The sequence below is a fragment of the Syngnathus scovelli genome, chromosome 2 (genome assembly GCF_024217435.2).
Source record: "Syngnathus scovelli strain Florida chromosome 2, RoL_Ssco_1.2, whole genome shotgun sequence".
Taxonomy (NCBI): Eukaryota; Metazoa; Chordata; class Actinopteri; order Syngnathiformes; family Syngnathidae; genus Syngnathus; species Syngnathus scovelli.
The window spans coordinates 2,197,925-2,221,128 of NC_090848.1; the positions used below are offsets into that span (position 1 = coordinate 2,197,925).

Here is a 23,204-nt window from a genome sequence, read left to right on the forward strand (position 1 = left end):
GACGTCTAATAGATGTCTATTAGACGTCTATGCTATAGACGTCTACGGCATCCTATAGGATAGGCCCCAACGTGGATTGCGGCCTGGGCGGCCGCTCACATTGCTCATAGCAAAAACCGGCCCTGCTAGTAAGTAAGCGTTTTGTTTTGTTGTTAAGTATTGCCCAAGTAAGAATATTTTACTTTTTTACCATTTTTCCTCAATCAAAGGGTGTAACCTTGCCTACATTTCACTGTCATAACAATAATTATTTTCAAGCATTCAATTTTTATTTCGTTAAAAATAGGTGACACGTTATGATATACATTAAACATAAACAACGCTTTGGATTTTTTTTTTATGGAGAGGGTGCGCCTTGGCCGTCATCACGGAAGTGACGTCATGAAAATAAATCTGGGGGGGTGGAGCACACAACAAAGATGGCGGCGCCCGTCGAACCCGTGGCAAAAGGCTCTCACGTGCCGAAAACGAAAAAGGTAACTTATTACAAGGACGATAGTCCACAACTACACTTACATGGGTCTTCGGTTAATGTTGACCAAGACGAATTTTTAATAAGCGAGGCATTGAGCTACTTAACTTACTTGCTAACAGAGTGATTTTCAGGATAGCCCACACATGCCTGCTGTTAAACTACACTAAAACTTCTTTCTAACAGCCTACAGTTCGTTACTGGCACGAAAAGAATGATAAAAACGACGATGGAAAACAAGCTGCCGATGCACAACCTCAGAACCTCAAAAGAAAGTCAGGCAAGAAGAGGAAGGTACCAACGGATGATGGAAAACAAGCTGCTCCTGCACAACAGCAGAACCGCGAAATCAGGTCTGCTACGAAGAGGAAGAAACCAAACTACAATGGCCAAAGAAAACGCGTTATATCTCGGGTAAGACATGTCGAAATAAGAAGTTGGCTCCTTTCAGATTGCAACAAGAGCAGTGACTAATTTTTTTTTTAAAAAAATCATCACTGACGTATGAACTGTGTGAACCTTCTCCTGAGGTTTTACTTCACATTTTTCCGACCCAATTATTGTCACTCCCTCAGAAAGAGGATCCTTTCCAAGGACCTGCTTCCACTCCAGAAGCCAGGATAAAAAAGTACAGAAGAAAAGGGAAAACGAACGAGAGGGTTTGTACTTTGAGATTTCCGTTTGGTATTTCTGTTGCGCTGCTGGCCCATAGCACTTCTTCTTTTTTAATCCCAGGTGATCAAGAACAGAAAGGTGAAAACTGCCGTCGCTCGTTCGAACAAAGCCTCAAAAATGGCCCAAACACAAGCTGCCCGCTTAGACCTTCTCCTCACGGAGGAAGCTGGGTAAAAACTTTGGCGGCTCGGAGAGATCGGCCGGAAAGGCGACATTGTTCTAACCTCATTTTCTCAGGTTCCTCGAAGGGGACGAAGACGAGGACACGTGTACGATCTCGCAGCAAGATATCGCAGAGTGTGTGGATATAACATCGGCGACCAAGGTTGGGTGGTTTAGCAAGTCGTTATTTAAATTACCACTAAAATTCACATATAATGGCCGTCTTTTTTTTTTTCTGTTCTAAAAATAGCTCATTGACATATTTTCTTTACATTTACTTTGTCCTCAGTATTTTGACCTGAACTTGTCTCAATTTGGACCGTACCAAATGGATTACAGCAAAAACGGACGGTAGGTGACCCAGTTTTGGTCGTATTGGTGTTATTGATTAATAGTGTCAGTTAATCATCGAAACACTTTTCTCAGAATAATCCAATTAGATCATTTCCATTATCATCCATGTCATTGTCTCGAACATATGGCTTCAGTTAGAATGAACAAAAAACGATTTAATTACAGTTACAGTCCCAGAAGATGAATGATAATTTACATGTGAATATTTTTCTTCGGTGTTTGTTTCGTTCTACGTAGTCATCTGCTGCTCGGCGGGAGGCGAGGCCACATCGCTTGTGTCGACTGGCAATCCAAACAGTTGATGTGCGAGATAAACGTGATGGAGTCGATCCGTGATGTCCGGTAAGACCTCTGTAGACTGCAAAGGAATTTGTAGTTGTTTCAAAAATGTACTCAAATGCAAAATATGCACATTTCAGATGGCTTCACACGGAACAGATGTTTGCGGTGGCTCAGAAGAAGTGGCTCTACATCTACGACTCCAACGGAATTGAGCTTCACTGCATCCGCAAGTTCAATGATGTCCTTCGCATGCAGTTTTTGCCTTACCATTTTCTATTGGCCACCGCTGTAAGTTTGAAATATGAACACGATAAACACGATTTGAAATCCTGACGTGATGTTGTGTGATTTTTTTTTTTCTTCTGTTTCAGAGCGCGACGGGTTTCCTGCAGTATCTCGATGTCTCTGTGGGAAAAGACGTCGCCACCATCTGCACCAAGAAGGGCCGCCTGGACGTGATGTGCCAGAACCCCCACAACGCCGTCATCCATCTGGGCCACTCCAACGGCACGGTCAGCCTCTGGGCTCCAAGTCAGAAAGAGCCCCTCGCTAAGATGCTATGTCATCAGGCGGGGGTGCGCTCTGTCGCCGTGGACAAAACGGGAACGTGAGTCATAACTCCAGATGAAGTTAAATTTTATTTTTTTTAAACAAGTGATGATTCTGTTCATAGAGTACTGCGCAGCGATTGCTGTGATTGGTGAAAACCTGTGAAGTAGTTTACACTTTAAGTGCCTATTACCGCCACTAGATGGCAGCAATGGCAATTGTATATTAATCTTGAAATAGTTGTAATCAGGAGCCATAAACAGAAGTTACAGATTCACATTAAAAGTGAGCATTGTGATCAATAGATTATCATTTGGCCATCATACATTTTTTAAAATATTTATCTTATTTATTATTTTATCATGATTTCAAACGTAAACATACCACACAGATCAAAGATAGTCCAGTGCCATTTCAAAGTCATCTTAAATTACCTTTTAAAAATACTGCTTTATTAAAAAAATGCACTTGGGCCGATGAGATTCGTAACTTTTTCCAGCCTGAGCTAAACTTCGCTCCTCCCCCACATACTTGTCTCTTAGTCGAGAGCTCGCCTGAAAATAGTTCCTTGGCCCCAAGTTGCCAAAGGGCAAAGCCCTGACTAATATGGGAGTAGGATCACTTCTCTTTTAAAAAAAATAGATTTAATTTGTAAGCGTGTTTTGAGACCCTCTAGGATATTGTACATCATTAAAACAATATTTAAAAACAAAATTGTACAGAAAAAGACTAATATTAAATTTAAAAAGGTGCTTTGGCGCCATCTTGTGGTGTTTAAGGGCTGATCACAAAAATAGAAAAATAGAGGTGGCAAAGTCTATAAACACTATCGTCCCTGTATGGTCTATTTGTTTCGCCAACTCTCGTCATGTCATCTGTTTTGGCAGTTACATGGTGACGTCAGGCATGGACAAAAAACTCAAGGTGTTTGACGTCAGGACTTTCAAGCTCCTCAAATCTTACTTCATCCCCGCCGGGGCTTCCTGTTTATCGCTGAGCCAGCGGGGGCTGCTCTCTGCGGCCACGGGTGATGTCGTCCAGGTGAGTCACGTCTGAATTTGCTCATGCAAAAATGGCCACAAACCTGGCGATGTGTAACAGACACACAACGCAGAATGTGCAATCGTTATTGGATCAAATAACGCACTCCATCTTGTTGCAGTTGTACAGGGATGTGTGGAGCACTCCGGTGACAAAACCCTACATGGCCCACAGAGCCCAGGCTCCAGTGTGCGAGCTACGCTTTTGCCCCTTCGAGGATGTGCTCGGCATCGGCCACGGACAAGGCTTCACGAGCATGCTCGTACCAGGTCTGACCATATTTGGGCAGCGGTACCTTCAGAAATAAGCATATCTGAAATTTACAAACGTTTCATTTTCATTTCCCCAGGCGCGGCCGAGCCAAACTTTGACGCCCTGGATTCAAATCCGTTCCGCAGTGTCAAACAGAGGCAGGAATGGGAAGTTAAGGCCCTGATGGAAAAGATCCAGCCGGAGCTCATCAGTCTGGACCCCACTCAGCTCGGCAAGGTCGACCACGGCACCTTCCAGCAGAGGCACCAAGACAGAGTGCTCGCCCTGGTCAGTTTTGGAATGCACCACGTCGAGGTTAAAGATTCTTTGCTGAATAGAAATGAACACTTTTTCTTCGTAGGGCTTTGATCCTCTTGCCAGGGAGAAATTCGCCCCGAGGTATAAGAAAAAAGGTCGCAGCTCAGCAGGCAACGTGGAAAGGCGAAAGCGGCAGGTGGCTAATATCGACCAGAGGGTAAGTGCCATGACCTTTGAACCCGTCGGCAATCAAATGTTTGCCGTTGCGGGGCTCAACGCGTTGTCGCTTTCGCCGTGCAGGATCTGATCGTGAAAGGTATGGGGGACAAAATGAAGCTGGAGCAAAAAAGGAGAGCAAAGGAGAAGACGTTTGCGGCCATCGCCAGCCAAAAATCCGCTCTGGGCAGATTCCAGAAATAGAAGCGCAGCCATTGTGCACTGCGACATCCTTTTTTTCCGAGCGAGGCGTTCCCCCCCCCCTCCCCCCTCCCCTCCCCACCCTGTGTGGGCATATCAGGCCATGCCAGAAAGCCACACGCAGGAAATGACGTCTGACGAGCGTTTTTTTTAATGAGCAGCGAGATCTGCGTTTATGCCTCAAGGCACATCCTGTCTGCACATGAAAAATGACATGCTTCGGCTCTTGCTCGTACTTTCGTAGCTCAACTCATTTTCAAGCGTCAAAGCGCTTCGGTCGACAGTGAACTGATAAACCGAGGTCAAAGTGTAAATGCCTGAGTGGCTCCGAAAGGTTTTATGACTTGACGTAATCACTTTAAAATTGTGTGCATTTGTACTTTGGAATTGTTTATAGACCACACCTTACTTTTCTCAGATCACATCAGGTTTTTTTTTTTTTTTTTTTTTTCTTAAGTGTCCACAAAAATGCAGATAAAATGTAAGACAGTCTGAAAATGACACAAGATAGTCAAATGGCATCTCCTTACTTCCTCATGTTTGATTCCTGGCACTGGTTAATTATTACAAATATACACCCAGTGCTGATGTAAGCAGCGTGCTTTGACGCCCGTGACACATTTTGTAAAGTCGGGAATTGTGAAAGGTTTTGATTCCTTTATTGAATGAGTCTGTTCATAATCCATTCATAAAAAAAAAATGCCCTGAATGTCACAACACATTTTGTTCTTTGTTGGGGTAACAATTGAATTGGGGAGTTTGAAATATAGATTTGCTAATATGGCTTCATTGGCCCAACCCTCAGTCAATGTTTGCTCTCACCATAAATGCCGGCGAGGATTGTAGCATGTGTTGCCATATTCGATTCGTGTTAGCCGATAATATCACGATAGCCGAGCTTTCCATTCCATTTGATGAGAAAACACATTTGACAACGTTTGATTTTCCAAGAAATATTTCTATCAGTGCCGTCAAAGAAAAATACTCCAAAAATGCAGTAAAAAAAAAAAAAGCTACAAAGGTTTGCAAATACTGGAGTGTTTTTTTTTTTTTCTTAGTGGCTACCAAATGGCAGAAGCTACAAATAACCTGTCCTATGTTTTACATTCATCCAGCTAAACAGGCTCAAAAGTTTATTTCCTCAACTAAAATATGTGCCTTGGCTCACAAAGGTTGACGAACAAGTAAGACAAGTATTTTATGCTAATGCTCAAATCTCAGTTTCCCTTTCTTGCAAATAGTCCAATGCACAAAAAGGCTACACAAAAATCATTTTTTTGTGTGAAGTCTTGCCAAATTGCGATTATATGAGTTCAGAATTGAATCCCACTCATGTCTCCTTCCCCAAACCGAGCGCTGATCCCAGCAAAGCTCCGACTTTGCACATCAACAGCGACGCCCTCGTGCTCAACCAGAGGCACGGTCCCGACGCGTGCATATCAGCCCAGTAGCGTAGCATATCCTGCGGCGCGATATGGTGCACCGAAACCATGGCTTGATAGCAGCAGCGTCCGTACGGAACCGCCGGTCCACCAGAGAAGAGGGGCGAGTGCGTGGGAATTACACCAGCGGCCCGGGCGCATACACCCACAAATACATCTTCTGGGGGTTGAACCGTGGACAGAGGCGACGTGGAGGCAGCCAAGGAGATTTTGAGCAGGGCCGAGCGGGATAGAACGTAAGCGGTTCCGCTGCAATAGTCTGGAAAAACAGAGGGCGGGTAGGCTTCCTTCTGGACGTAGTGCTTGCTGTCAGGGTTCCGGTTCGGAGCTACGCGGAGATGGACCCTGCCTAGATACAAGTCGGCTTGTTCATACGGGCTGTGGCTCTTATTCAGCAGATGCAGGAGTGCGCTGGGATTGAACAGGACGTCGTCGTCCACTTTGGCCACAAAGTGAGCTTGGGGGCAGAAGCGGCGCACCCAGTTCTGCAGGGCTAAAGTCTTCAGGGTCAGGTTGGAGTAGGAGTCCAGGTAACGCCCCTGAATCAGGTCCCCATGCTGCTTGGCCTCCTCGATGAGCATCTTCGCCAGTCCCGGGTCAGATGGCACACCGAGCATGAAGAGGGTCATGACCCTCAGACCCATCACGTTGTTTTCTCCGCCCCATGTGTCCCTGATGGCCTGGCGCGCCCTATGGTGAGCAGGGGCCGAGGTAACCATGGTGATGAGGTAAGGCTTGGCACGCTGGCATACCAGCGGACTCGGCATGAGGAGGAACTCCTCGGGTCTGGTGGGAGGGACGTTGAGAGGGGGTAAGATGCCGACGTGGGGGACCGGCGCGGCGTTCATTTGCAAGGACGTGATCCAGTACTCGAGGACGTCCACAAACATCAAGGCGAAAAAGGCAGCGATCACGATCGCCCCGCAGAGACACGATAACAATCCGGAGCGCCCCCCTCGTTTCCCCAACCGGGGCACGCATATCCACAGCCACCGGACGACCATCATCACTCCAAGCGGTAGCCGCTCCTCCTCTCGCGCCGCGGATGCTGCAGCCGGCTGCGCACACGACACGATCGAATAATCGGTCGATTGCGACACATTTATTGGGAACGTGCCGATGTGTACGCATTCTAGTCCACCGCAGTGATGATGGAGCACGGAAAAAATGGACCAGAATGATAATAATGCAAGAAAAGGAGGCTAACCTGATTTTATGAATCGCTCGAGGAACGTGCTGCGTGTTGTCTTCACGCATGAAACGCGTTCATCATAAACACACCGAATCGAAAGCCTTTGAAACGTGGTAACGCTCTAGTGGTCATCTGGTGGTACTACATGCAGAGTACACCCTATTTTTACAGTCCTATTGTTTTCTTTTGATTGATTGATTTATGCTCTTTTGACTTTTACTTTTTAAATTGCTCAATAGTCTGAAGGTTTTGTAGCCTCAGTTTGAGAGTTGATATATTGTAGAAGAATTGTGCACGTTGATTGGATTAAAAAAAAAAAACGTGGTCAACATGTAATGTAAAAAAACTCGTACTCCGTTGTGCAGAAAATTACAGAGAAAAAATATATTCGGGTAAAAATATTGCTGCAACTCGTGTTAATGTAAAAAAAAAAAAACTGTATAATAACTGAATATACAAAACAGACTCTGAAATAAGTAAAAATGATTTTATTTTTTAAATAGTCAAATTTCTAAAACAAAATAAAATTATATAATACAGGCTTGAAGTTGGTACTTTTTTAATTGTCTGTTTTAGATAATAAAATGTCTGTCTTATCCACCATAAAATATTTGTCTAATCCATCTCACAGGATAGTAATTTATTCATACATACAGGACTGCCTCAGAAAATTAGAATATTGTGATAGCGTCTTTATTTTCTGTAATGCAATTAAAAAAACAAAAATCTCATAAATTCTGGATTCATTACAAATCAACTGAAATATTGCAAGTGTTGGATTTCAGTTGGAAAATGCTACGCAGGAGATTTTGATTCCATGAGAGTGGGTGCTGTTGTCTTCCATCCCGTCTTTCGGCCTTGGCGATCACCTTTGGCCGGGTTCTTGGTTGTTTTTCCTCTGGCACTTCTACCGGTTTTATCTCCAAGTGTCCTTCCTGTAAATCATTCTTGCACATACATCCACTTCGCCCACTGTTGCACGCCCTCCCATTCATCATTCTTTCAATTTTGTTATTTTCTACGGAATTATGAGAGCTTTTGGCTGTGACATCATCAATTTATTATTAATTTATTGTACTGACCACTTACCATGTTTTTGTTTGGTCTTTTGATACTCCATGTACTTGCTTATATAGTTTAATCATGCTTCCAACCATATCTTTTCTTTGTTAGGCAAAATATTTCCCTCTGTCCAGAACGTTCAGTTGTAATCGAAAACTGGCGTCTAGCATTAGTCAAAACATAAGATATAATCGAGTACTGAACATTTTTAGACGACTATGGCAGTGTCCGTGATTTAGAAAATCATCAGGCATGCATTAAATAGTTCCTTAAGTGTCATTAAGCTATTTAGGCAATATATCAAAAAAGATTTGTTATTTCAAAGTGCTCAGAAATATATATCAGATCAAAAACCTTTCTCATTACCACTTATCAAAAATGTCTAGTTATGTCTGCTTTGTTGATTTGGTGTGTAGGTATAATTATATGCTTAAAATGTTTCTTTTATTGATTTAATATGTGAATATACTTGTCTGCTTATGTACTTTATTCAATGACGTTTGAGCATATCTGTTTTTGTAGCTAGGCAGGACTTTTTGTATTTCGACCTCATTCCTTCAAAAGTTCTTTATTTTCTGTGATGCAATTAAGAAAACAAAAATGTCATACATTCTGGATTCATGACAAATCAACTGAAATATTGCAAGACTTTTATTATTTTAATACTGCTGATTATGGCTTACAGTTTAAGAAAACTCAAATATCCTATCTCATAATATTAGAATATCATGAAAAAGTACACAAGTAGGGTATTCAACTAATCATTTGAATCATCTAATTAAGTCCTGAGCCATGAAAAACACTTGAAAAATAATCAAATGTTTGCAATATTTCAGTTGATTTGTAATGAATCCAGAATGTATGACATTTTTGTTTTTTTTTAATTGCATTTCAGAAAATAAAGAACTTTATCACAATATTCTAATTTTCTGAGACAGTCCTGTAGTGTTAAAATAATCATAAGTCTGTTTTTTTTTTTTTTTTTTTAATTGGAATGCGATGTTCGATTCCCAATCGACGATAGAATGAACGAACGATGTTCGGATTCTCACCGAACGACACGTGCCTCTTTACTGGTAGACAAGATGACGTCACCTGTCTGGCTCGCACGCGCCTGGAGGAGGAGCGCCAGGACGCGACAGAGGAAGAAGGGGGGAGGAAAAAAAAAAAAAGAAAAACCTCCAACCATCAACGGGTCACGAACTATGACCTTTAACAGCAGAAAAGCAAAACAATCCATTTTATAAAATACCACCTAGCTCCGAAATCTTCATTCGACCACTCATTGAGGTAAGGCTCGGCCACTGTGCTTGAAAAGCACACAAAAGCCTCGAGACATTGCGCATGATAAAATAGCGGCGCTAATCTCCCGGTTCGCATGCTAGCTCGAGCCGATAAACGCGTCCCGCGACACGGCCGAGTTGTCTCAATTGGATTTAAATACGTATGAATGACGTACGGTGGTTCCTAACGTGAGCTGTTAATGGGTCACTGTTGTAGGGATGACGAACACGCTGCTGCTGTGCTCGTGTGATGCTAGCTAGGAAAGCTAACGGTAGACAACTCGACCTTTTTACCTTTGCCTTCCCGGCGACATGGGGCGGAAATGTCGTGGGACTTTCCCGCACATACCGAATAATACCGAATCGCCAAATATTTATTTCCCTACCCAAAACATTTTCAGTAATGTGATTGTGAAAAACAATGTGCTGACATCTATTCGTCGATTCGCCCCCAGTGTTATTGGCTGCTTGCCAAATTCTCCATTTTGTTGTGTTGTGATTCGCAATGTGGTAGCGAAAGCACGTTTTGATGGAATCGTGTTCGACCAATCGCTAAATTCCGTTAGAGCTCCACGCCCCTCCCCTTATAGGACAGCTTCACAATGACGTCACCACGACTTCCGGGTGGCAAGGCCTGAGTTTTCTCATCATAAACAAACCCGATAGATAAGATTATTAAAGAGTGTGTGGATTTCATCGTATTTGTTTATACGCAGTCTGATAGGGATTGGGAAACGCTGGATTTGTACAAAAATGAAAAGCTTCCATTACACCAGCTCAAATATTGTATCAGTTATTTTGTGGGTGATTAATCATGCACCTTGCATTGTTCCAAACAGTCCTCACTAATGACCTTACATCATCATCATCATGACGGCCAACCTGAATTTGCTCCCTCAGCAGAAAGTGGAATTTGAGGCAGAGGTGAGTGTGGCTTCTAGTGCGTTCTCCTCCACGCTGTTATTTTTTTTATTCAATGTTTGAAATGTTGGTGGTGTTCTTATGCATGCACTTTTTTTTTTAACCGATGAAGACCCCAATATTTCAAATTGTTCCTTGCAGACTCTGCGATGAGTCAGTCACCTCAGCGCTTTCAGGTCGTGTCTAGTGAGGCTTCAGCAACATCACAGCAGATACAGGTAGCGTATCTTCCACCTCCGTTTTTCCTGCATGACTTTGAGCCGGTGTTGGTATGACTGCCGCACTGTCGCTCTCCTTCCTCAGATTGTAACTGACCGGCAGAGGGGTCAGGAGATTCAGATCGTGACTGCCATGAACCCTTCAAGTTCTCCCAAGCAGCAATTCATTCTGACCACATCGGACAGCTCCGGGACAGGAAAGCTCATTCTGACCTCTCCGGACAACCACAACACCAAGCAGCTCATCTTTACATCTTCAGACAGCCTGATGCCAGGAAGGATACAGGTGAAGGTGCTATAATACATACAAGATTAATCTTCCTCAATCTGTTGTAATGCCGTTACAGAGGGAGGAAGCCAGCAAACCTGTTTTGCTGGTTTGGTCAGATGCCGGCTGTCTGTGTTTAGCAGCCACTTTGGTGCCATCTAGTGGCATCTTAGCGTATTACAGAAAAAATAATGTAAATCAATTAAAAAAAAAAATGTCAAAGTATAGCTTCCAAAAAATGAGCCAGCACCTGTTTGCTTATTTTTTTTAGAGATACAATAAATAAATATGCTTTTGCATTAATTACTACACAATTTTGCTCTTAGATTGTCACAGATCCACTGTCAGTGGAGCAGTTACTCGCCCAATCAGGCGATCTGAGTCGGACGCAGACGGTGGAGTACTGTGTGGTGTGCGGAGACAAGGCTTCAGGTACTTGAGTCCATAGTCAAGTCCTGGATTGTTTTATATTCGGATATCCCCAGTCTAGGATTACGCCAATCTGCTCAAAGTGAGTCTCAGCGTCATGTCACGTGTGTCCAGGTCGTCACTATGGAGCGATGAGTTGTGAGGGATGCAAAGGCTTCTTCAAGCGGAGTGTCAGGAAAAACCTGACCTACAGCTGCCGCAGCAAGCAGGACTGCGTCATTAACAAGCACCACCGCAACCGCTGCCAATTCTGTCGCTTGAAGAAATGCCTCAACATGGGGATGAAGACTGACTGTGAGTCAAGAGCTCAGGGCTGAGATAAATTCATATCTCAAGGCACCCAAGAACCGCTAAACGGTTTGGAGAATGGATGATTAACATTTTGCTCATTGTCCTCAGCCGTTCAGAGCGAGAGGAAGCCTGCCGATGTTGTCCCCAGAGAGAAACATGTCAACTGCGCACCCTCCACCCAGAAAATCTACATCCGCAAGGACATTAACAGTCCACTCATCGCCACGCCAACCTTCATCTCCGACACAGAGACGGACGGCTCCAGGTGAGCGGCCAAACACCCCGGCGGCGGGAGTCGACATTTCGATATGTTTCATATGCAATACGGGTTCTGCGTATCGTGGGCAGATCGAGCCTGCTGGACCAGGGGATGTTGGTTAACATCCAGCAGCCGCTCATGCAGAGCGATGGAACGCTGGTGCTGACGTCTGACTCAAAGGTACAGCTCCAGTTTCTTTTTTGGGTCCTTTGACCTCATTTTTGCTATGTGAATGAGAGAAGTGCATATCGGTTCATCGCATCGCTCTTCGTGTCTCAGTGTGCTGGATTGTGCAAACCTAGCCAGACTATTTCCACAGGCTTGGAACAGGACCAAATATGAAGCATTTCCTGTTGTTGCCTTTAGATGGAGTCTGGACACGGTGACCTCGGCACGCTGGCGAACGTGGTGACATCACTGGCCAGCCTGAGCGACTCATTAAAACAGAACTTGAAGAATGGAGATTCGTCAGAGTGCCAATATGTGGAAAAAAACACAACAGAGATAACACGGTCAGTTCGCAAAGTTCATAATTTAGCTTTAAGTAAATGTGACTCTGTTGCTGGGCAGAGGCAGAAAAAGTGGAGTGTGTACTTAAAGGGGATGTCAAACCAGAAATTTTCTTTAGTTGTATGTGCCCCCACTAGTATAAACACATAATTCCGATTAATATTGTACAATATGAGTTAAGCTGCAAAATTGCCGTTTTTATCCATCTCAGACTGAAAATGACATCACAGTTTCCAGGTCTTTGCTCACAACCAATCACAGCTCAGCTTCAGAAAGCTGGTGTGCCGTGATTGGTTGTTACCTGGTAACTATGATGTCATTTTGCAAAATGGCTGCCCCCTGAGATGGTCAAAAACAGGTGGATTTTGCCTCTTTAATTCATATTCCACAAACAAAGCACTAATAAGAACACTGTGTTTTGATTAGTTGAGCTTCACAGAACATATTTTGGGGGTTGATTTCTTTATGTACAATTTTTTGTATGTGTCGTTCGCAGTGCCTTTGACACTCTGGCCAAAGTCCTCAATCCACCTGAAGCGGGCGTAATAACCGACAAGTGCGTCAGTGAGACGACCTTTCAGCTCATTGGCCAAGACCAGGAGACCCCGATCATTGAGGTGGAAGGGCCTCTCCTGACCGACGGCCATGTTAAATTTAAGGTGGGTGTATCAATCCACTGCTGTCATTTTAAATTCAGTACAAGGAACGCGTCAAACAAACTGCTGTCTTTGCGTGGTCCTTCTAGCTGACCATGCCCAGCCCCATGCCCGAGTACCTGAACGTACATTACATCTGCGAGTCGGCCTCCAGGCTTCTCTTCCTCTCCATGCATTGGGCTCGATCCATCCCCGCCTTCTTAGCCCTTGGGTAAAGACACAACACCTGTCGGCCATGCTCGGATGTTTCTGAATCAGCGCCTTGTCACGTCTTGTCTTTACCAGGCAGGAAGAAAACACCGGTTTGGTGCGAGCCTGCTGGAACGAGCTCTTCACTTTGGGTCTCGCTCAATGCGCTCATGTGATGAACCTGTCCACCATCCTGGCTGCCATCGTCAACCATCTTCAGAGCAGCATCCAGGATGGTATGGACCACCCGCCTCTTCATGGCACAGTAGGACAAAACGACTAAATTTGTAGTGATGATTCACAGGCCAGAATCCCAAAATGTTTTTTTAGTCCTTCCTCTTCTTTCCCTTTGGCCATTGACGGCTCGCCGCGGCAAATCAACACGAGCCGTCATTGGGTAGATTGTGGTCTGCTCTGTCCTCTGCGTCTTCTGCAAGTTGTGCCGAGTCTTCTCTTTGGCGGTCCCTCTTTTCCGCCGACTTGTCAATCTCTAGATCACAATGTCATCTGCAAACATTATAGACCAGCGAGATTTTCCGTCAATCCGATACACCAATTTAAGTGAACCAAACAATGGTGCCTTGAGATACAAGTTTCATCCGTCACGTGACCACTTGCGTAACTCAAAACGCTCTTTCCTCAAATCGTCCTTTCCCATTGAAATAATCAGAATGCCCATAACTTGTTCTAGCAAAAAAAATCCCGCAAATATCAATTTTTTTAAATATATGTATCTGTTTCTTTTTGTATCTGTCTTCAACCCTTGTACTGTTAAGTGTCTAGAAAAGCGCTTTAAAAAATAAAATGTATTATTATACAGATGTACTGTACACGGAGATGGTCTCAGCTCCCCAGTAAGCCGCAGTAATAGTATTCGTTCTTCGCAGAGGATAAAGAATATATGCAGTGAGTATTGTTATATTCTGTCTACATGTGTTGTTCCAACATTTGTGTTCAAATATCCGTGGCTAAATTGGGAGAAAAGTTCGACGCTGATGATGTTAGCAAGAGGTCAAGACGGGTCGCTTGTTTCTCAAGGCACCACCGTATCACAAGATAAGCGTGCAAGACACTTGATGGTGATCCGGCATGGTTGACACAAACCTCGTTGTCCCCGTAGACAAGCTGTCAGGGGAGCGGGTGAAGCAGGTGATGGAGCACATCTGGAAGTTCCAGGAGTTCTGCAACAGCATGACAAAGTTGGAGACAGACAACTACGAGTACGCCTACCTGAAGGCCATCGTCTTGTTCAGTCCCGGTCAGTCATTTGTGAAGGGTCAAAAGATGTGAGGAAGACAAAAAGGGGTTAAAACATAAATCATATGATGTCATCAGATCACCCTGGTGTGGACTGCGGTGGACAGGTGGAGAAGTTTCAGGAGAAAGCCTTGATGGAGCTTCAGGATTATGTACAGAAAACATATCCAGATGATACCTACAGGTACAAAAAATTATAGATGGAAAGTGGAATCAATACTCGCCGCCATATATTCTTTATCCTCATGAAACGTTTCGGAGTTTGCTCTCAATTAGAAAAACTTGTCTTCATGGGCGTCTCCAGGTTGACTCGCATCCTGACCCGTCTCCCGGCGCTACGCCTCATGAACTCCAACATCACCGAGGAGCTCTTCTTCACCGGCTTGATCGGCAACGTCTCCATCGACAGCATCATTCCTTACATCCTCAAGATGGAGACGGCCGAGTATAACAGCCAGGACGTCGACCCCGCCGAGTGACGGGAGAACGGTGTCCTCCATTTCAGGTACTGGTTCAAATTTCCATTTGACGTCAAGAGAAGAAGAGTCTGACTAGGTAGTTTGTAGACAACGTCCCCCTTTGCCTGCATTTCAAATGTATGTTTTAATACGTATGAGTTGCCTTACCTGGTCATGCGCTTTTGGTGGAAGCAATTTTCGGACTTTAAATATGCATCGCAATGGCTTTACTTATCTCTCGTTTGATTTTTTTTTTTTTTTTTTTTTTTCCCGATGAATACATGTGACTAACAACTGGAAGGAAAGTGAGCATCTATCAGGTTCACATTCGTGTAACAGCAGCACAACAGACCTCAAGTTTTATTCTGGAAGCAAAGTGCTTTTATTATTCATTTTTTTTCCACTAGCCAAATTATTTAATTGTTTTTTTTTTTAGCAGCATCTTTGAGGTTGTAAGTGCTTTTTTTGTATGCACACATTTCATGGCTGTATCCCGTGCAATCGCCCCATCACTTTTCCCTTTACGACAATCATGATTTCTTTACATCCCATCAGTGTTTGTCTCCATTTTGTACGTTTATTTATCAAAAAACATTTATTTTTTACATACCTTGTGTGTAGCCACCGTTTTTAGTGCTTGTGTTTGTTCAGCGGACATCGGTCAATTTTTTGTGGCGTTCTTCCGCATCAATCCTGACTGAACTTTAGCGTTTTCTATGTTTTCCGAGAACTACAATTTTGCTCATTGCATACTAAGTGTACTTAAGTCGTTTTTGGGCAGGATTCCCTAATTTTAAGAAAAATAAAAAAGACAAAAAATATAGATTTGGAAGCCCGTCTCAAGACTTATGCAGCTGCTTCCTGCTTGTACGATGGGTCAGAAAAATGTATGACAATGAAAATCTACAGTAAATAAATTAAGAATATATATGAATGGTAATGTTTTGGGTTTAAAACTCATTGAGACTGTTTGTAAAAGTGTTTGTGCGAATTTATCCTTTGTACATGTAATCTCATTAAAATGAGTGCATGTTGTTTTTAAGCAATTTTCTAATGTTGATGCCGTCTGCCCTATTAATCATCATTTTATAGCGCATCGTTGTGCATGAAGAAGTGGCTCATTGCATTTTATTAAATGCTGTATGATAAAAGTTTATTTAAATGTTGTGGCTTTAACAATACTATGAACAAGATTTTTTTTTCTTCATTTTTGAGTTTTCTTGTATGACATACAATATGTCCATTTTTGTTTTCAGCTATTGTGCATGTATGGTTTTTTTCAAACAGTACATTTATGTCATTGTTTGATCCAGAAGTGATTGCAACCTTATTTCTACCTCACAGATGAAAATGTAACCCAATGTATTAACATTCCAGTCTCAGACTGGTTTTGTCGAAGCCACACAGCATAAATAAACTGTTATTCATCCACTTTGGCTCTTGCACCGTTATTTTTTCCCCTAGACTGAACAAACCACAAAGACATTGTGAGAAAAAAATAAATAAATAGCAGGATAGGCAGGCCATCAACGAAAAAATAACAATTTCCACATATAAAAAACATTTAAAATGTACATAGATTAATTAAATGTGATGGAGAAAAAACCTCCAGGGGCTTGCGAAGTGGCATTCTCCAGAAATATGAGTTAATTTAAGGTAAAATTTCAATGAATAGAGAAATATGCATTCTAATACAGATGAAAGAAATAAGAAAAATTAATAACAGGGATAAGACATACAACAATAGGTTAAAAACACACCAAAACTATAACTTTTTTTGTTTTGTTTATTTCGAACATTAAAGAAATACAAGAAAAAAGTAAAAAAATACAGAAAATGATAACTCCATAGTACAATAGAACATAAAAAAAAGAAAAAAATGACATTGCATTATAATTTTCCCTTTATCGTAAATTCATGTTTGTTCAAAAGGGAGTAGAAGGAAGCCTAAGCTTATCTAACTCTACCCCTTGTTTCTCTTTGATACTGTCCAGATTTGACCATAGTCAAATATATAAAAAAAAAAATAATGAAAAAAATTAAAATAAATACAAAAGCAACTTAAGCAACTTCTTAGCATATTACGGTATCCCGTCAATATTTTGTCCTTATAACTAATTTCTAGTGAAGGTTAGTACTATTTAATCATCCCAATTTTTTTACAAGAATAATATTAAACCCTCAAACACACACACTTGGCTTCTCGGAATTTGTGTGTACTGTAATGGAATAAAAAAAAAAAATAAAAATAAAAAAAAAACCACCCTGTGGTGCAGTTGCACATAATGTCCACTGGGTGACAAAACGCAACAGTTTGACATTTGACGCCCAAAGCCCAAAACCAAGGAAACAAAAAACACAGCAGCCTGTTCTCCGAACTAAATAAGTGAAGAGAGAACACACAACAAGAAAACAAATGTCCTCCTCTCCACCTCGCCTTTTTGCACTCTTCGGACGCGGAGGTTCGGTCTCCGTCTGGACCAGAACACTTGTCCAAGCAAGGGCTGCAGTTGAAGCAGCCAAGCTCAAGACCATCGATGACTTACCCGGACCCACTTTGTCCAAAACTCTTTTCTGGTTATTTTTCAAAGGCTATGCGGACAAGAGTCACTTGCTGCAGGTAAGCAGAACCACCGTCCCAATTTTCAGTTCGCGGAGTTCGATTCGACAGATCTATTTCAAAACCGCTTCCTGTCTAATTACCGCATAATTGAAGGTCATTGTACAAATATACGCACTTAGCGATTTTCCAATGCTCATATACGGATTTATTCTTAAATAAATCACGCAGAGCATAGCTCCGTGGTTATCACCTAGCTTAAATTCTATTTATGGATATCTAATTAATGGAAAAATTGACTTCTCGTTTTACGACGGCGGCGTAAATAAAGTCGGACGTTGCTGTGATTTTTCTTCCTAGATTGCCATTTTTCTATCTATAACATCCTTGGCACACTTATTAATTGATTTTAGTTATGGCCGTAGAGTATCGGTGTCAAACAGAAGGCCCGGGGGCCAGATACGGCCCGCCATATCATTTCATTTGGCCCGCAAAGACTAATTTTACATTATTTCGATTAGCTTCAAAATGTCTTCTGAATACTATCCGTAGATTTTTTTTTTTGGCCGGAAAAAAAGAATCTACGAATATAATTTTGCATTAACTTCATCTGTCAATATTAAAATTAAAAAATATCTTCAGTTTTTAAAAAAAAATAGATTTATTGCTTGGAATTTTTATTACCATTCGTCTTTTTAAGAAATTTGAACAGTTTTTATTAGTCTCAGATTTCAAAACTAGTTTGTTTTGTAGCCTATACTTTATATAGAAAATTTTGGCAATCATAATGGCCCGCCGAAGAAAACTACGATGAAGGCCGTGACAAAAAAATGTTTTGACACGTAGCGTGAGATTTATTTTGCTCTATGTGTAGTACTAGTCATATATTTGTGTGGAAAAACCCTTGAAGACCAAAAATATAAAAAAAATTCTTATATCAATTACATGCTGTTTGTAATCTCAAACCTATTTTTCTTTCACCTGACCTTTTACCCCAGGGTGCACAAAAAAATCTTTACGGGCCCATTTGGCGCTCCAAGTTCGGCCCTTTTGATCTCGTCAATGTGGCCAGTCCGGAGCTCATTGCTCAGGTGATCCATCAGGAAGGACGCTACCCCGTGCGAGCGGAGCTTCCGCACTGGAAGGAATACCGAGACTTGAGGGGACAAGCCTACGGCCTGCATGTAGAGTGAGTCCAGGCTGCAAACATCTCGTGAAAATTACTTTTGAAAAGTTCGAGACTAAGTTTCGCCCCAGAAAACTCCATCATGATGACTTTTTAGCAAAGGGGAAGAGTGGCACCGGATCCGCAGCGCTCTGAACCCGAAGATGCTGAAGCTCCAGGAAGTGTCAGCCTACGCTCCCATCATCCACCAGGTGGTCGAAGATCTCCTGCAACGCGTCGAGTTCCTGCGCGCCCGCAGCCCGGATGGAATTTCCGTTCCCGACGTGACGGCCGAGCTCTACAAGTTCGGCTTCGAAGGTGAGACGGCGCGGCGGTGGCGGCAACGGTGGGGAGGGCTGAGCTCTGCTGAAGCTCTACTCGAATGCAGGTATCTCGTCCATTTTGTTTGAGACCAGGCTGGGTTGCCTCCAGGAGGACATTCCGAAAGACACGGAGCGTTTTATCGCTGCCGTCAATGACATGCTAACGCTGTCTGAGATTGTTGTTATCTTTCCACGCTGGACCCGCCGCATCCTGCCTTTCTGGAAACGATTTATTCAGGCCTGGGATGACCTCTATGACACTGGTAGGTTGGACGAGTGGAAATGGTGAAGATACTACTCGAAAGTTGTTCGGGTTTTGGAGCTCACGGTGAATTTTGACGCTATAGCGCAGAAGCTCATCGACAGCAGACTGGCTGAAATCCAAAGCCAGATGGAGCGAGGTGAACCCACACAAGGCTTATACCTGACCTACCTGCTGTCCTGCGATAAGATAACCCGATCGGAGATCTACATCAGCGTGACCGAGCTGCTGTTGGGCGGAGTCGACACGGTGAGAATCATTTCTCGGATACTTTTACCGGATTATCTTGGCGATTTTTCTGCATATTTACTGTTCGCATTGGGGTTATCATTTTAGGGAGGATAAAATTCCGATAGCCGATTAATTTTTAAAATATGTAATTTATAAAACAAAATTTAATACTTGCTTAAAATTTATGACAATAAATATATGAATGACAGGAAGAATATTTAACAGTATTCGACCCTGTTGTATTTGTCATCTACACCAGAGCGAAAAAAATCGGCACTAATCGGACATTTATTTTGTCAATTTTTTAATTTACTGTTCGCATTGGGGTTATAATTTTAGGGAGGATAAAATTCCGATAGACGATTAATTTTCAAAATAGGTAATTTATAAAACAAAATTTAATACTTAAACTTATGACAATAAATATATGAATGACAGGAAGAATATTTAACAATATTGTATTTGTTATCTACACCAGAGCGAAAAAAATCGGCACTAATCGGACTTTTTTTTAGTCAATTTTTTGGCTATTTGAATGTAATCTTTACCTCTCGTAATTTGACATTAAATTGACAAAAAAATCTGCCGATTTTTTGGGCTATTTGATTGTAATCTTTATCTCTCGTAATTTGACACTAAATCGACAAAAAAATCTGCCGATTTTTGCCTATTTTGAAAGAGTGAATGTCACCCGATTTATTAATTTTGCCCTAGTTCGCACATTTGTGTATTCTTGGAGTAAGGGGAAAATTCTGTCCAGTGTTGCTTATAACAATAAAAAAAGGAATCAGGACTTTAACTTAATTTATGAAGGGGAATGTTTTCATTATGTCACTGTGGTGCTGCTCGTCTCCAACACAAAGTCATTTTGGAAGGTGTGGAATGTGAACAGGCCACTGCGTTTAAAGGGCAATTTTAGAAGCATGACATCGAAAACATAGTTTCATTCGCTTTGTAAATACGTTATATTTGCTATTTTGCGTGTAATTGGGTTTAAACTTCTCGGCCACCATAATGTCCTCTGAATGCTTCACCAAACATGTGGAATGTGGTCCAACCACATTCAATTGGTCTTTGTTATAATAGAAGCAAAAAAAAAAAAAAAGCCTCGAATAAAAATTTGAGTTACATTTTTGGATTCAAACAAAAGCTGTAACATTTGATCACAGGGAAATTTCTTGTGCAATGATAGTGAGCAGATTATTTCCTGGTGAGCGAATCAAACTTGTGCCCGCAAGCAGCTGCGTGAATCGCTTATCAGGCTGAAACTTGTTTTTCTCTCCGGAACATTCACTCTCAGCAATATCTGTGTCCAATTGTAAAATGATCTCTTCCCAAAATGAACCTGTTGATATGCTGGCAGACCTCCAACACGCTGTCTTGGGCCTTGTACCACTTGGCGAGGGACCAGCAGGCTCAGGATCGACTCTACAACGAGGTGAACGCCGTGTGCGGCGACGGACGTAAACCCGGAATGGACGACCTTCAAGCGATGCCCTACTTGAAGGCTGTCATCAAGGAAACGTTACGGTGAGCTCGTCCAACTAAGTCTGGGTTCTACGTGCAGCAAATGTTATTTTTCCGGTATCTGGTATGAGCTCCTATCTGGTCTTCCTTTCCAGCTTGTATCCTGTTGTTCCTGGCAACGGACGCTTTGTTACAGAAAATGAAGTGATGGTGGACAATTACTGGTTTCCAAAGAAGGTACAGACATGTTTTTTCCTTAGAAGGAAGGATTCCTTGTCTCTGTTGCCTAGTTCTTCTTGTCGCAATATTTATAGAGCAAGTCTAAAACAGTAAAAAAGTCATGTTGATTGTTTTGGATTTTAATCACAATTAGTTTCAATAGTTTATTCTTTACACTGTCTAAAACCTTTTTAAAAAAACTCACTTTTATTAGAAAAAAAATACAATTTAAAAAATACACTATATTTATTTATTTATTTATTGTTGCAATATTTATAGAGCAAGTCTAAAACAGTAAACAAAGTCATGTTGATTCTTTTGGATTTTAATCACAATTAGTTTCAATAGTTTATTCTTTACACTGTCTAAAACCTTTTTTAAAAAAAATCACTTTTATTAGAAAAAAAATACACTTTAAAAAATATAGTATATTTATTTATTTATTCTTGTCGCAATATTTATAGAGCAAGTCTAAAACAGTAAAAGAAGTCATGTTGATTATTTTGGATTTTAATCACAATTGGTTTCAATAGTTTATTCTTTACACTGTCTAAAACCTTTTTTAAAAAAAATCACTTTTATTAGAAAAAAAACACAATTTAAAAAATATAGTATATTTATTTATTTTTATTCATTTATTCCACATATATATACATATATAGGAATAGAACTTTATTTATACAGCATGTTCTCACGTCTTTTGTTGTAATATAACTCATTTTAATTTTCATGTTGATTATTTTGGATTTTAATCACAATGACTTTCAATAGTTTATTCCTTACACTGTCTAAAACCTTTTTAAAAAACTCCCTTTTATCAGAAATAAAACACAATTTAAAAAAATATAGTATATTTATTTATTTTATTATTTTTATTCAATTATTCCACATACATATACATAGAATATAACTTTATTTATACAGCACGTTCTCAACGTCTTTTGTTGTAATATAACTCATTTGAATTTTTATACAAACATCCACTAGCTTAATGCTAACAGACCATGTGAAATGCCCTAGACGGGCTAACAAATACCATAAATGTTGCTGTGTTGTATTTTTTTAGAAACACAAAAACACTGAACATAAATGGTGGCGCAACACATTTAGACTGACGACATGCATATCCTTTTCCGTCTGTATTATACTGCCACCAGGTGGTCAAAATCCACACACCAAAAAGGAGCAACAAAATGTTTATTGAAATTACAGTCACATGCTTCGCTGAGATCTTAAAGACGCACTCGTTTTCTTCCAGACCCAGTTCCACCTGTGCCATTACGTGGTCAGCCACGACCACGCTCAATTCGCCCGTGCCGACGATTTCGTACCGGAGCGTTGGCTTCGCCCCGGCCACAAGGTGACGCCAGGTTTCTTCCAGCACCACCCGTACAGCTTCATCCCCTTCGGCGTAGGCGTGCGAGGCTGCGTGGGGAAGAGGGTGGCCGAGATGGAGATGTACTTTGCTCTGTGCAGGGTAAGCGGCGCCATGTTGGCTCACATCACATGACCACAATCTTTATAGCTAAGAACTTGGTCAAGAACGCTGACTTGCGGTTTGCAGCTGATGCAGCGCTACGAGGTCCGGCCGGGGGGAGACGACCAAGCCCCTGTCGAGGCCAAAACGCGGACGCTGCTCATTCCCGCACAGCCCATCAATCTTCGATTTCTGCACCGAGCTTGAAGGAATCGAACCGAAAACACGATACGCAGCAAAAAAGAAATGGTGGTTAATAATACAAAGACAGCTAAAAAATATTGTATTCTCATTACTGATCACTTTATTCATTCTGTTCAACTCAAATTTGTTACTAACTTAATTACTGTATACAGATTATAACCAGTTAAACCTTTAAAGTGTACAAAAACAACACATTGCCCTCATAAGAAAAGATTCACATACTGTATGTATTCCTAGCTAAAAAATCATGTAACAAACATGCTAATGAAATGATTTACTAGGCACAAAACTTGTATAATCCTTAATTTTTGCAATAAAGTCGAATGACTAATTTTGTTTTGGTATTTAGCAAGTTGATTCAAATGATTTTGTCTCTGATTTAAATATGTAATAGGAGCC

At 41.6% G+C, this 23,204-nt stretch overlaps 4 protein-coding genes across 4 annotated transcripts; 3 read left to right on the plus strand and 1 right to left on the minus strand.

The window, feature by feature from the left end:
- Positions 1 to 334: 334 nt before the first annotated feature.
- Positions 335 to 5,445, plus strand: wdr46 (WD repeat domain 46). The gene is made up of 14 exons (XM_049753691.2): positions 335 to 476; positions 659 to 886; positions 1,048 to 1,131; positions 1,208 to 1,317; positions 1,385 to 1,472; positions 1,599 to 1,660; positions 1,901 to 2,005; positions 2,083 to 2,233; positions 2,317 to 2,552; positions 3,382 to 3,535; positions 3,657 to 3,804; positions 3,885 to 4,075; positions 4,149 to 4,262; positions 4,346 to 5,445. Exons 1-14 carry the CDS (start codon positions 420 to 422, stop codon positions 4,463 to 4,465), a joined length of 1,848 nt encoding a protein of 615 aa, XP_049609648.1. The 5' UTR covers positions 335 to 419; the 3' UTR covers positions 4,466 to 5,445.
- Positions 5,100 to 7,242, minus strand: b3galt4 (UDP-Gal:betaGlcNAc beta 1,3-galactosyltransferase, polypeptide 4). The gene is made up of 2 exons (XM_049753699.2): positions 7,112 to 7,242; positions 5,100 to 6,962 (listed from the first exon to the last, which is right to left on the minus strand). The coding sequence occupies exon 2, from the start codon at positions 6,909 to 6,911 to the stop codon at positions 5,793 to 5,795; it is 1,119 nt and encodes a 372-aa protein (XP_049609656.1). The 5' UTR covers positions 6,912 to 6,962; positions 7,112 to 7,242; the 3' UTR covers positions 5,100 to 5,792.
- A 2,011-nt stretch (positions 7,243 to 9,253) lies between these two features.
- On the plus strand, positions 9,254 to 15,003 carry nr2c2 (nuclear receptor subfamily 2, group C, member 2). Its single transcript, XM_049753692.2, has 15 exons — positions 9,254 to 9,448; positions 10,281 to 10,365; positions 10,504 to 10,580; positions 10,666 to 10,866; positions 11,175 to 11,280; positions 11,392 to 11,571; positions 11,677 to 11,833; positions 11,917 to 12,007; positions 12,194 to 12,339; positions 12,834 to 12,996; positions 13,083 to 13,204; positions 13,279 to 13,418; positions 14,303 to 14,440; positions 14,518 to 14,623; positions 14,744 to 15,003. Exons 3-15 carry the CDS (start codon positions 10,512 to 10,514, stop codon positions 14,916 to 14,918), a joined length of 1,794 nt encoding a protein of 597 aa, XP_049609649.1. The 5' UTR covers positions 9,254 to 9,448; positions 10,281 to 10,365; positions 10,504 to 10,511; the 3' UTR covers positions 14,919 to 15,003.
- Positions 15,004 to 17,185: 2,182 nt separating this feature from the next.
- On the plus strand, positions 17,186 to 23,153 carry cyp27a2 (cytochrome P450 family 27 subfamily A member 2). The gene is made up of 9 exons (XM_049753693.2): positions 17,186 to 17,517; positions 18,456 to 18,646; positions 18,741 to 18,940; positions 19,011 to 19,208; positions 19,293 to 19,456; positions 20,802 to 20,968; positions 21,061 to 21,142; positions 22,383 to 22,601; positions 22,689 to 23,153. Exons 1-9 carry the CDS (start codon positions 17,314 to 17,316, stop codon positions 22,806 to 22,808), a joined length of 1,545 nt encoding a protein of 514 aa, XP_049609650.1. The 5' UTR covers positions 17,186 to 17,313; the 3' UTR covers positions 22,809 to 23,153.
- The last annotated feature ends 51 nt before the right edge of the window (positions 23,154 to 23,204 follow it).

What these genes read in the sequence shown, in the direction of transcription:
- nr2c2 (XM_049753692.2), top strand. Translation starts at nt 10,512, where the DNA reads ATGAGTCAGTCACCTCAGCGCTTTCAGGTCGTGTCTAGTGAGGCTTCA. An exon ending in CCCGCCTTCTTAGCCCTTGG is followed by an intron (nt 13,205 to 13,278) that starts GTAAAGACACAA and finishes TGTCTTTACCAG; the next exon opens with GCAGGAAGAAAACACCGGTT. An exon ending in TATCCAGATGATACCTACAG is followed by an intron (nt 14,624 to 14,743) that starts GTACAAAAAATT and finishes GGGCGTCTCCAG; the next exon opens with GTTGACTCGCATCCTGACCC.
- b3galt4 (XM_049753699.2), bottom strand. Translation starts at nt 6,911, where the DNA reads ATGATGGTCGTCCGGTGGCTGTGGATATGCGTGCCCCGGTTGGGGAAA.
- wdr46 (XM_049753691.2), top strand. Translation starts at nt 420, where the DNA reads ATGGCGGCGCCCGTCGAACCCGTGGCAAAAGGCTCTCACGTGCCGAAA. An exon ending in GAAAACGCGTTATATCTCGG is followed by an intron (nt 887 to 1,047) that starts GTAAGACATGTC and finishes TCACTCCCTCAG; the next exon opens with AAAGAGGATCCTTTCCAAGG. An exon ending in TGGCTAATATCGACCAGAGG is followed by an intron (nt 4,263 to 4,345) that starts GTAAGTGCCATG and finishes TTCGCCGTGCAG; the next exon opens with GATCTGATCGTGAAAGGTAT.
- cyp27a2 (XM_049753693.2), top strand. Translation starts at nt 17,314, where the DNA reads ATGTCCTCCTCTCCACCTCGCCTTTTTGCACTCTTCGGACGCGGAGGT. An exon ending in CTACAAGTTCGGCTTCGAAG is followed by an intron (nt 18,941 to 19,010) that starts GTGAGACGGCGC and finishes ACTCGAATGCAG; the next exon opens with GTATCTCGTCCATTTTGTTT. An exon ending in TGTACTTTGCTCTGTGCAGG is followed by an intron (nt 22,602 to 22,688) that starts GTAAGCGGCGCC and finishes TGCGGTTTGCAG; the next exon opens with CTGATGCAGCGCTACGAGGT.